This window comes from Lutjanus erythropterus, chromosome 4 (genome assembly GCF_056507025.1).
Source record: "Lutjanus erythropterus isolate fLutEry1 chromosome 4, fLutEry1.hap2, whole genome shotgun sequence".
Lineage (NCBI taxonomy): Eukaryota > Metazoa > Chordata > Actinopteri > Lutjaniformes > Lutjanidae > Lutjanus > Lutjanus erythropterus.
The window spans coordinates 10,425,881-10,438,763 of NC_139320.1; the positions used below are offsets into that span (position 1 = coordinate 10,425,881).

General features: G+C 38.1%; 1 protein-coding gene across 2 annotated transcripts; it reads right to left on the reverse strand.

The window, feature by feature from the left end:
• Window positions 1–1,395: 1,395 nt before the first annotated feature.
• Window positions 1,396–11,795, reverse strand: shox2 (shox homeobox 2). Of its 2 annotated transcripts, none has more exons than XM_084716935.1 (5): window positions 10,917–11,795; window positions 8,925–9,133; window positions 6,419–6,476; window positions 6,065–6,153; window positions 1,396–2,896 (listed from the first exon to the last, which is right to left on the reverse strand). In XM_084716935.1, the coding sequence occupies exons 1-5, from the start codon at window positions 11,170–11,172 to the stop codon at window positions 2,639–2,641; spliced, it is 870 nt and encodes a 289-aa protein (XP_084573061.1). In that variant the 5' UTR covers window positions 11,173–11,795; the 3' UTR covers window positions 1,396–2,638. The 2 variants fall into 2 exon arrangements, with proteins under 2 accessions (XP_084573061.1, XP_084573060.1); XM_084716934.1 differs by having other exon boundaries at window positions 1,396–2,932; window positions 10,917–11,790.
• Window positions 11,796–12,883: the final 1,088 nt, after the last annotated feature.

Genomic DNA, 12,883 nt, shown 5'->3' on the forward strand with positions numbered 1-12,883 from the left:
AATTGGGGATTTCTTTTCATGCCTTGACACAAAATTAGATGTCTTAGGTCCAACTTTTCTGACTGATTATGTAGTAAATAACGTCTGAACGATATAATTAACGTGACATGACCGCTTAGATAAACTTGACCTCACTCTGTGGTCACTACAAGAAAAGAAACAGCGGGCACAGTGGCAGGACAGGCGCGCCCCCGACCCCGCTGTCTCTGCTCCATCGCAGGGTAGCTGCCGTGCACGCTCCCGGCTCAGCAGTTTCCCAGTTCCGTCTCCTCCATTACTGGCGAGGCTCAGAATCAATAATTCAATAGTTTTGGCGTCTAAATCCTGCCCCAAACGGCGAGATACACAAACACTCCAGACTGTAGTGCAGACTCTGTGAGATCAGTATTAATTAATAGCTAAAGACATTGTGTTTTGTGTGGAAATATCGGGAGGGTAATGCGATCTGGACTCCTATAATTATAGGCTCCCGTGTCAGGTGTTTATTAAATGTTCAATAAGAGGCGGTTAAGATGTCAGGAAATGAATCAGGCGAATTTGTAAGTCAAGTGAGGCAGGCGTTAATATTTTTTTTTTATACAAAGACTCTGGCTTTGTTTTTACTTTGAGGGCTGCCTGTATATTTTCATGCATAATGCCCAACTTTAGGTCAGGACAAGAATAAACCAGCAACATTTTCATTCAGAAGAGATGGGCAAGAGGCCAGAATCAAGGCGGAACATGGGGATTCACAACTGGAATTACATCGAATTCCATTAACCTATATTACTTTATGTAAAAATGTTTATTTCTGACAATTTCTTAAATAAACATTATTGATTTTGGCCAAATATAATCTATGCGTTTAGGCTGCTAAGTGCAAACTGACACCACAAACAAACTCTGGCTATAATTACATTAAAAATGCATATCATTTTATATAATAATTAGGCCGCTGGGGTTATAGCTCGTTTAATTATTGCGAGAATAAGGCAGCTTCAAATCTAAATGGTGTTAGAAAAAAAATATAATTGTGTGCATTTCAAGTGCTTCAGTGCCGCAAAAAACAAACAAAAAAACTTTATCTTTGAGCCACTGAACGGCCCTTGTCTCTTTCTCCTTTATCTGCCAGTTTTTCTAGCTTGTACTGGAAATTACCAGTCCTCCTCTCCAAACGCTCCATAACCAAATTATGAATAATGCATCGCTTTGGCATGGGAGCAGCAACAGACACCCATGTTCCTGACTAAACGGGCCTGTCACAACTGTGGCGTTATCAAAAGACCTATAGCTACAGGCATGAATTATTAAAACATCTATTGCCCTCAAAGGTTTACCGGCAGCAATAATAATAATAATCACAATAATAATAATAATTTAAAGGCCAATTCATAATGTATAAATAATGTCAACTCATTAAAGAAACTTTAGTTAATTTATTGTAGGAACGAAAAACATTTTTGTTTAGGTGGATTCACGTTTCACATGTGATGGAAAAAGTAAAACAATTTCATGAATATTCTTTTTTTTTCTTCATTTTTTAGAAACCCGTGCCTTAGGTAAGTCCACTTTCACTGTTATAAAAACATCAAAATTACATACAGAAAGCACATGATTTTTTTAATACACGGAAATAAAGTAAAATACAAAATGAACAAATTCCCCACAAGGCATTCGTAAAGCCACTAAATAATAAAAATAATGCATGTTTCTTGTGTATAAACATATTTTACACGTGCCCGTACCGGTTCTCATACAGTCGTCGTGTTAACTGTTTGTTCTCTGTGTTGAAGATAGATGGCATTTATGTGACAATGCTCCTTTAAAAGGGGACAAATCAACACCTCATATGGACACTAAGATCGGGTTATCCTGACAAAAAGTTCAGCATAGCCTACACATATATTATAATCTCACATTTCTGGTGTTTCACCTTCACCAGAGGAGGTCCAAACAAGGTCAAAGAGGCCAAACATTCAAGTGAGAGTCTTCAGAGAGGAGAGGACAGAGGAAGAAGAGAAGGCAGAGGACAGAGAGAAAGAGGGAGAAGAGATGGCTCCATGAAGACAAACTCATGCAAACGCTGCTTGGGCATTTTGAATTTTTGAACAAGAAACAGAAAGAGGGAGAAACACTTCGATTATTGTCCTTTTTTGTCAAAGAATTCCCGCTCTGTCCTTTTACAGAGAAAGTGTTTTATAACGAGGCCAGCCTCTATATAATGAAAACATAACAATAATAATATAATATTAAAACAAAACAACTGCAGAATGGTTCGCTTTGTTTGACAAAGTATCGACCGTCCCAGCTGCATCCTCCTCTTCCTCCTCCTCCTCTTCCTCCTCCTCCTCCTCCACCACCTCCTCGGGGTGTCCCGCGTCCTCTTCAGCCATGTGGCTGCAGGGACAGAGACTCTCCATCCCGTTCGCCACTTTTATTTTGGCGTCCGAAAGTCACATGTGTGTAGGCTATAATGTCACAGTCTCTTTTCTCATTGTCTGTTCTTTATCTCATAAATAGCCTATATTTTTTATAGTTATACTCGTCGTCCTTCATTAAAAAAAACATAAATATCGTCCTTGGATAATTTTTTCTCACTTTGTCCTTGGGTTTTTTATGTTCAGTGTCTCTCAGAGGCGAGGACGTGGTAGACCTGGCGTCACAGTCCCAGCGCGGCCGCGTGCTTTTTGGCCTTCAGTCTCAGGTCGGCGATGCTGGAGTTCTTGCTGGTGTTCTTGGCGGCGGCCGCGGCGGCCACCACCGAGGCTGCCGAGGCCGATTCGGCCGCCAGCGTCGCCAGGGGCAACCCGAACGGCGGCGCGGGGAACATCATGTAGGGCGCATGCGCCGCCAGGTGAGAGTGCAGGTGGTGCTGCGCGTGGGCCACGGCGCTGTCCAGCTGCAGCTGCGCCTGCACCTGAAAGGAGAAGGGCGGCACGTTGCAATGACTATCCTACGGGACGGGACGCACGGATGGGGAGAGAAGGGGGAGAACATGCGTTAACTTTGCAGTGGGAGGTCTGAAGGGACATTTCACTGTGAGTGACTGACTGCTGTAGATGTGCCTCGACTAAAACTGACCGCAGTAACGACATTTTGGGTCGATATTGAGTTGTAACTAAAACGTAACTTATTGATATCTGGTTTGTCTTGTGACAAGGTTTCAGAAATTAAAGCTACTACAAGGAATTTAAATATATTGTTGATTTTGGAGGCCCCTGTGGACAAAAGCCATTTTGTTTCCATCTTAATAACCATAAAATACAACGTCAAAAATAAAAATGACGTAAATAGAAATCTCCTATTCTTTTTCTTTGGCTAAGTCACTTTTACTTTGCCTGGGAAAGTACAGACTCAGTTTCATCTGATTTAAATGAAAATCCGAGTTGATGGCAGGCACTGAGAATATCTATACAGATATAGATATTCTCAGATATAGGCAATCTTAATGCGGATGCTCTTGTTAACTTGTGTAGGTCATACAGAGGCACCAAATTGAGACAGTTTCATAACCAATTAAAAAAACTCCTTGTAGTACCTTAAATTTTGTTTTGTTTTAGAGAAAATTGCAATAAATCTTAAAAGCATTTTTTCCCCATAGTTTTACCCTTTTAATTACTTACTGCAGTTAACTGTATGTACTCCTGAGGAGGCAGGGTGACCCAGTGGTTAAAGAGGCCATCATTCAGCTGGACAACATAATAAAATATTGTCCTTTGAGACTAGATATCATCTAAGATTTTGGATAATGTTATATGGCATAGGCATTGACTGTTCCTGGATTTAAAGACTGCATTTCAGTAAAGTGATGTCATTTTCTGAATTTATTATGAAAGCACCAATAGTCATCCCCACAATATTGTGGCACTACTGATATCAGAACCCGACTGATACTGGACTTTTGGGGGTAATGTCAATACCGATGTTGGGGAGTAAAAAAATTCAGATACTGATTTAATCAGCTGGTATTCTTTATAAAAATTTTGAATATAATAGAAAGAATATAAATAATATATATATATATAACATACATTTTTGATCCACAAAAGCGGCCAACACTTGTGACAAAGGTAGGTGACGGAGGCCAAAAATTACCATATAACAATAAAAATGATTGTCCAAAATTACACTGGATCACTGGCATTATTATTATTATTATTATTATTATTATTATTATTATTAATAATAATAATAATAATAATAATAATAATAATAATAATAATAATAATAATAATTAATAGATAACAAAGAGCAAAATATATGTATATACTAAACCTAGGATAAGAAAAAGGATCAAATATACATAAAATGCTGCCAATATAGCTAACAAATACAAAAATCTGCATTACATTATGTTAAAAAATAAGGTTTTCATATAGGTGCATATCGGGCATCATGAGGTTCTTCATATAGACTCATATAGCTTTAATAGGCCAATATAGGACCAGTAATATCGGTTAGACTTGAATCGATATCAGGAATATTGTGATATTTGATGTTGTTCATATAGCCCTACCGACAATGTTGTACTATTATATCTGATGTTTTTGGATTAATATTACTGTTGTGTTAATGTGCATGTTACAGTTTACTCCTGTAGATGATTATGGTAATGCTCATTTTAGCTACTTTATGGGCTGGGTAATTCAATCTTAAACAATGTACCATATTCTATTTGATCATCACGGTACGGGATGTTATTGTGAAGAAAAATGCATATATATATCATATATCACAGCATAGCCTGAAAATATTGAGGTATTATGTATAAGCCATATCGCCCATCCATAACTTCAGGGTTCAGTGTCACTGAGATATTTTACTGCATGTCATCTAGCTCTATGGACAATGCTGGTTACTGCAACTTTTGTGAATATTTAAGTTTTTATTTGGACGTCGATAGCATGAAATCTGATCTCAGTTCAACCTATCATGGCCTTTGGAAAACTTGGGTATTTTCCTACATGACAAACCCAAGACCAGACCTGTGGTGCTCAAAGTGAGGATTGACCAGACTCTATTGTTCGTTTCATACAGCTGCTCTGTTCAGTGTGGGGCTGGCCAATATATTGATATTATGTTATGATATGAGACTGGATATCATCTTAGATTTCAGACGTTGTTGTATATGACATAAGTGATGTCTTTTCTATAGTCATTATATCCATGTGATTGATGATTATTTATCAAAACTGTCATGTTAATATTCAATGAAAGCGCCAATAATCATTATTATAATACTGTTGGAATATTGATTGAGGAATTTGGTCAAAAAATAATTGTGATATTTAATTTTGTCCATATTGCCCAGCCCCATTTCATATATTGTTGGGTAATTCATAATAACTATTTGTTAGGCTGCAACTAACAATATTATTTTCATAACTGATTAATCTGCCAGTTATGTTTAAACAATAAAATGTCTAAAAATTGTGCAAAATGCTCATCACAGTTTCTCAGAACTTGAAGGGGTGTCTTCAGATTGCATCTTCTGTCCAACCGACAGTCCAAAAACCCACAGACTTGTCATTCACTCTTATAAATAACAAACACAAGCAGCAAATCCTTACATTTCAGAAGCTGCAACCAGCAAATGTTTGACATTTTTGCTTGAAAAATGACTGAAATGATAACCCGAATAGCAAAATAGTTGGCAACTAATTTTCTTTCACTGGCTGATAAATTGATTAATCGTTGCAGCTGTAACTATTTGTGTATATTGAGATATATATTGTATATTGTGGCATAACCTAAAAATATCGAGATATTATTCATAAGACATATCGCTCAACAAGAAGCTCCTTTTGTTGGCTGTCTTTCCTACACCCTGGCCTACTAATATGTTTGCCTGCTCCAGTAAAATAAGCATAAAAATGATCCATAAAACAATAGAGGGAATTTTCCAATTAGGCTGTACAGGCTACGCTGTGTTGGCACAGTGTTTTTGTCAGTGTGGTAATAAGAGTTTAGTTACCCCCTACATTGGAACTGGAGTCTCTGCATAGCACTTGGGCAGAGCCTGTGCCAAGACAGCAGTCCGGGGATTGGTCTGGTTTTTAAGACCAGACGCTTCAAAGTAACTTGCCTGTTGGAATGGCATCCGTAAAGCCCCCACGTTGACATATGGCGCTACACGACAAGCTTCAAACTGATTCGCTGCTCCAATCAGGACTCCTGCAAGAAAAAGAAAAAAAGCACAGATGATAGCCTAATTGTGAGAGAAATATTCAAAACCACAGAAAGAGTACAACTGCAGGACTGAATGACGAGCAGTAAGCTGATTTTTTATAAAGAAATCACAGTGTTTTTGATGACTTAATTAACTAAAAATGAAGCACGACCCAAACAGTAACAGTGCGTAAAAGAAGAAGGATGCTGCGTGCGTTTCAGCCTTATAATACAATAGAACAAAATAGAAATAAGTCTGCATTGAGCGTACCTTTATGTAACTGGTTCTCCTGCTTTCTGCATTTGGCTCTTCTATTCTGGAACCAAACCTGCAGGGACAGAAATTAATTAGAGACCTACTGATTGGCAGCTGCTTGTGAGGCCATGTGTAATTCCTCTCAAAGTGACAACAACCGCAGAAAAACAATATCCCCGAGGAGCACTGAAATATTAATGACACTGCTTAACCCCCAGATTTGAATTATTACATTTAGTCTACAACAAGGAAGAAAGAGAGGGGGGTTGGAACAGAGAGAAAAGAGACACCAAAAATGGAAAAGTAGTAAATCCACGAAAAAATTGGACATTTCAACATTATTAGGAGAATAGAAGCACCCTTGTTGGGAATGTGCAGGACTATTGGGCTATAATAAATAACCTTGTCAGCGTTGGTTTCATCTTTCTATAGATTAGTGTCCCCGATGAGTTGAATGGGACTCTCAGATATCGAATAGCAGCAGTGCTATTACGGTTTTTGGACATCAGAGCATGGCGATCTGAGAACATCTCCCTCTTTCTCTTCCCATCTCCCCTCTCATTAAATGACCGCTGAAATTAATTACCCTTATCTGCAGAAAATCCATGTCAGAGAAACGCTTAAATGCTTCGCAGTTTTGTCTAATCACCGCCATAACACACGCAAAAAAAACCTCGCTTCAAAGACACAGCTCACTTCTCTTTTTCCTTCTGTTGAAATCGACAAGCGTCAATTTCAGAGAAACGCCTTGAAACACAGATTAAACGATTTAATCTGCTTTGAATCTCGCAGACAAAAAGCTCGGGCTAAATTAGCCCACAATACAACATGTCAATCTGCAATCTCCTGTACATTAGATCCATATATATATATATAGAGAGAGAGTGAAAGCATGATTGAAATATCTTATTGATTTGGCTGTCAGCTGGCTTCATTTATTGACCACAGTATATGTCAGTCGGAAGCCCCTTTTGTGGACGCTTCAGGTGTAATTTATCGCGATGATAAAAGCAAATGCTCTGTTGTTTTTAATTGATTGAGACTGGATTTATTTTTAAAAGATCTAAATAAATGTGTGGTCTGTGCATGCAACTGGTAAAAAAAAAAAAGAAAGGAAAAAAGATATAATGCTCAAACAGAGAGAAAGAGAGAGGGAGCTGCTCTTGATTTGGTTAGAAAATAATACATAATTTATGCAAATCCCCGAGCTGTGCTCCTTGTTCGGGACACAATACGCCTTATTGGTGAGATTCCAGTTCAGGCCGGGAGAGCCCTGCAAAAAGCTGGCTTTAACTTTTTTTAAGGGGGGGGCTTGGAGGGTGAGTTTGGGATCTTTTGGGCCCGTTATTATGATTTCTTTTTTCCGCCATATTCAATATGGAGACAAATGCTCAATCCTCCACTGAGCCGGGGCACACATGGATAAAAGAGTCTGGGAAAAGACATTTTGATAAATCAGATGAGAGAAGTAACTTGTCTATATGTTCATTGTCCCCCTGCTCCAGTTACACAAGACACGTCTGATGAGCCCCCACCACCTCCACCACCCAGCCTTACTGGGTTTCTGCGCAGATGGTGAGTCCCTATGAAAAACGACAGCATCTCTGACAAACATGCAGGGCCTGAAGAAACATACACCCACAAACTGAAGGCAAATATTTGTTGCGGTGGATTTTGGACAATACGGATTAAATCGACTCTCGTGACACAAGCAGGCCCTAATTGAGATAACTGACACAAATTAAATAATCAAAACAATCAAATCACAAAATAATGGAGGAAAAAAATACATTTTGAACATTTTGATGCCGAGCTCTGTTTCTTCCGTCTTAAAAAAAAATCTTGTTCAACTTACTCAAGCTTCCAAACACCCATGGGATTCCTCTTAACCGTTTTACAAACTACAGTTTAGCAAGTGCGTGCCTTTGCCCATAAAAAATCTCAAATCTATTGAAAACAAAATGTTTTCATCCTCAGACTGTATTTATGCGAGATATCAAGCTAATATCTGTGATATTATTAAAATCTCTCCAGGGAAAAAAGAGATGAGAAACATGAGAGTCTTTTCTGTTTCTTATTATTTCCTCTTCTATTATTATTATTATTATTATTATTATTATTATTATTATTATTATTATTTCAGTTTCAGCATGTGGGTCACTATAATCTATTATTTTTGACACTTGACACACACATATAATCATGTACACACATACTCACACTGCCATGGCTATGATAACAATGACTGATTATTTATTTAATATAACAACATATTTACTGTGTAATTCTTTGCTTATTCTTAATTTTTTGATAATGTACTTTTGGATTTGAAAGGGGCTCTCCACATCATCATCATCATCATTATTATTATTGTTATTATTATTATTATTATTATTATTATTATTATTATTATTATTATTATTATTATTATGTCCTTATAAGTGCTTCATTATTTATTTAATGATTTAATTTCTGTCTATCTGTTTATTAATTTTACAGTGTAAACGTGGTGTCTCCTTACTTGCACTCGGGCCTCCGACAGTCCCAGCCGCTGGCTCAGCTCCTCCCGCATGAAGGCGTCCGGGTAGTGGGTCTCGTCGAAGAGCCGCTCCAGCTCGTTGAGCTGCTCTAATGTGAAGTTAGTCCGACTTCTCCTCTGTTTGATTTTAGTCTGTGCCTCGTCCTCGATAGGCTTCGAGTCCTCTTTTCTTTCCTTCACGTCCGTGTTGCCTGTTTGTTTGCAGACGAGAGGAGGCATCAAACATGTGTGACCTCCAGTCTGTGGTCATCATCACTGGCCTTCATTGACACATATTTATGACATCTTTTAATGTGTTTTTACTCTTAAAAATATGGGTTGTTCTCGTAGAAACAACCTAACTGATGTAACTTAATACACAAACGTATTTATACAGTAAAATAAGCCAAAATAATATGAGAACTCCACATTAAGAGGTAGAGAAGCTGGAATATAACTCGCGATCTTCACACAAAAAACCGAGAAATTGTTATCGACCCACACACCAAACTGAAATAAAATCTAGATGATAAAGAAAGAAAAGAAAGACATGCCCTCCTAACCCTCAAAGAGCACAGAGCTATCAGACCTCGGATGTTTTGTAGAGCTACATAAAGCTCTTTAATTATTAACTGCTTATAAATATGCAACGCTGTGCCCACTGTTGGATGTCTGATACATGCTTGTCGCAGTTCCGCTTTTAACCACGCTGCCCATGACGAACAGATGTCATTTTAACAAGCAAACCCAACTCTAAAGAAATCATCTTGTCCTGCGTGTTGTTGTTACATTTTGTCCAAGTTTCATAATAATGCACAGTGAACGCTGACTGCACACTTTTCTGAAATATAAAAATAAAATAAAATAAAATAAAATATTCTACCATGATTAATTGGGTATGTTTGAAATCATATAACACAAAAGTAATTACTGTTATTTAAATAAAACATTTGCCGTTTAAAATATGGTTTTATTCTCTCATGAATCCTCTATTTTCTGTTGATTTGCTTTTATTTTTCGGTTAGCTATCATATGTTGACATACCAATTAGAAACAATTTTTCTACCTACTGTTCATTTCCTATTTGAAATCATCAGATTTGTATTCAAGCTTCCTGTTATTGCACCTGATGTGTTTTCACACCTGAGAGCAGACATCTATGCACAGCGAGCGACTACAGAAATGACAGGACCTGATTTCCACCTTTCATGTGCAGTGATCTGTATGTCAGGTGTTTGATACGCCTTCCTTTCGTTGAGACATTTCCATTAGGCCTAAATATGTAAAAGACAGATTCCTGAGATGACTGACAGCTAATGACGATATATTGAATGAATATAAACATGTAAATACACGATTATAATGCTTCTAATCAGACTGAGGTTGGCTAAACTGCAGCGTTTTGAAAACGTTTTTGAAAAAAAGCCAAATCAAAGGACCACAGTGCACATATTTTACCTTTATAAAGCTGTGATGTAAAAACATCAATAAAGAGTTTTGGTTTAAGTCCTGCCACATTATAGAAGAATAGTTATTAGTTTACCACAGGAGGCCTTGTTGTTTATCATAATTCTGGCCTTTTCTGGTGCACTAAATCTACGAATTGAAACTTTTAAACTGTGCCACGGTGAGATATTTCGAGGCTGCAACCTTCTTATTAAAATTGAAAAATATTATGAGCAGTAAAACCTGGTTAAAAGCCTAAAAGGAGGGCGAGTTTGACGGTGCATAACATGATCTAAAATAAACGATACTTTCAGAAAGACCCAGTAAATTATTTACGCTTTTACAGAGCTTGATCGTCCTTTAACTTGCATCGATATTGATTTTGCTGTGGCACAAAAATCTGCAGGATCTAATTTGGATCATAATCTTAAACCAACATGAAGATGTTTTAACTCTGTTTCGCAAATAAAAGCGCGTCTCTCTAGACTTCATCACTCCTCTGTAAGTCCTCCAGACATCTCTGCTGATAAAGACACCATGCAGTCCTACCGTCAATGAGTTTGGGGCTCCCGGCGTCCCTGATCCTGTCCGGGCCGAGCATGTCTGTTTCCCTGCCCGGCGAGAGCGCAACGTTCCGGGTGACTGCCGCCGCCTCCTCTCGGCTCCCGGGCTCCGCGGATAAAGACTCCCTGCTCCCTGCTCGCGTCGAGCCGGTCTCCAACACCTCCCTGTAGGTTATCACTTCCTTCTTCTCCTTCACTTTCTGATCGAAAGACTTAGACACGAAAGCGGTGAGCTCTTCCATCCCTGCCTTCTCTCCTCTTTAAAAAAAAATCACACACACCACCACCACCACACACTCACACACACTCTCTCCCCTCTTTGCTCCACGACAGCTTAAGACATCAATGGTGTGGCTCGTTTTAAAGTCGACCCCTTGAAAAATGAGATGATGCTGCTGCCAACTCTGGAAGAAGAAGGTAAAAAAAAGAAAAATATACAGAAAGAATATATATCTTCTCAGCCAATTCCTCCTCCTCCTTTGGTAGCGGAGTTGGGAACCTGCTGGTGATCCTCTATTGAAGTCACAGTATTTATACTTTGCGGCGCCTTGCCCCCTTGATCCGTGCAAATTACCTCCCCTCAGGATGCCGGGATGAGCCCCCCTTCCCCTTCACTGATACAGGAGAGAGAGAGAAGAGGAGTGGAGAAAAAAACATTAAACAGCACCGTCGCTATTGGCCATTAATCCGAGATTGACAAGAAGGACTAATTAATTTAATTAAGCGCTCATTCGCTGCTATTGTCCTGAGTTAGTTTTTTAAACACCCGAGAGATGGTCCATGGATCTCTCTCTTTCTCTCTCCCTCTCTCTCTCTCTGCAGGGGTGTGGCTTAAAAAATCTGAAAATGACAAGAGAGAGAGAGGGAGAGAAGGAGGGAAGCACATGGATGAGGAGTCCTTCCTCAGTATATCTCTGTGATCTGAGGGGGAAAATAAGTCACGACGATGACACGGAGAGAAAAGAGGTAAAAAAAAAAAAAAAAAGAGAGAGAGAGAGAGAGAGAGGGAGAGAGAGAAGAAGAAGAAGACCAGCTGGGAATGCCGAGAGGAGCAGAGACGACTCATAATACAAGGAGCTTTAGAGAAAGCTCGAGTGAACATATTTGGCTTTAACCCCAGTTGCACACAGTTGGCTTTAGGCCTGCTACATTCAGATATAAGTTTTAGACTTGTTATTAGCATCCCTGTTGACGCTTTTGATTTGAAGGGGAATTTTACCGGAACAAATTATAAACAGATTTTGAAAAACACACAAAAAAGTGTTCATAATGCGGCATTTCGTGGCATAATTCATATTCTAACAAATAGGTTGCAAATTTTGTCAATTTTTTCTTAACTCATATTTGAAAACGATAACAATCGATAATGGATTATCTATTAATAAATAATAAGACACAAAACGCACGTTTTTGTCTAATTTCTTCTCATTTTAATTTTTCTCTTTTTCTCATTTTAAGTACAAGTTCAAGGCAGACCAAACCAAATCACGAGAAAACCTTTGAGCTCCAGAGAAATGTCCAAAACATAGCTACATTATAGATAATACATTTAAATCGGTTAAACTCCGCAGATCAATTGATTAATAATTAATCATTAAAATCCCTACTAACAATAATGATAAACAAAATTATTATTATTATTATTATTATTATTATTATTATTATTATTATTATTATTATTATTATTATATATCTTATATGTGAAATAAGCCTGACATGAAAGTTTTGGGGACCCTGTGAGACAAATCATTTAATGCAGCGTCGCTTTACGTTTCTAATCAGTAATTATGTATTTAAAATTGTCATCATTAGCGAGACTATATCGCTTAATATTAATTCTCAGCGGACTTTTTAAGCCATTAGGATGTTAAATAGCAGCTAAACGTTTAATTATAATGCCTCTTGCGATGCGTTGCCATTGGGCTCACTAATTAACGTTTTCAACTCAGCTTT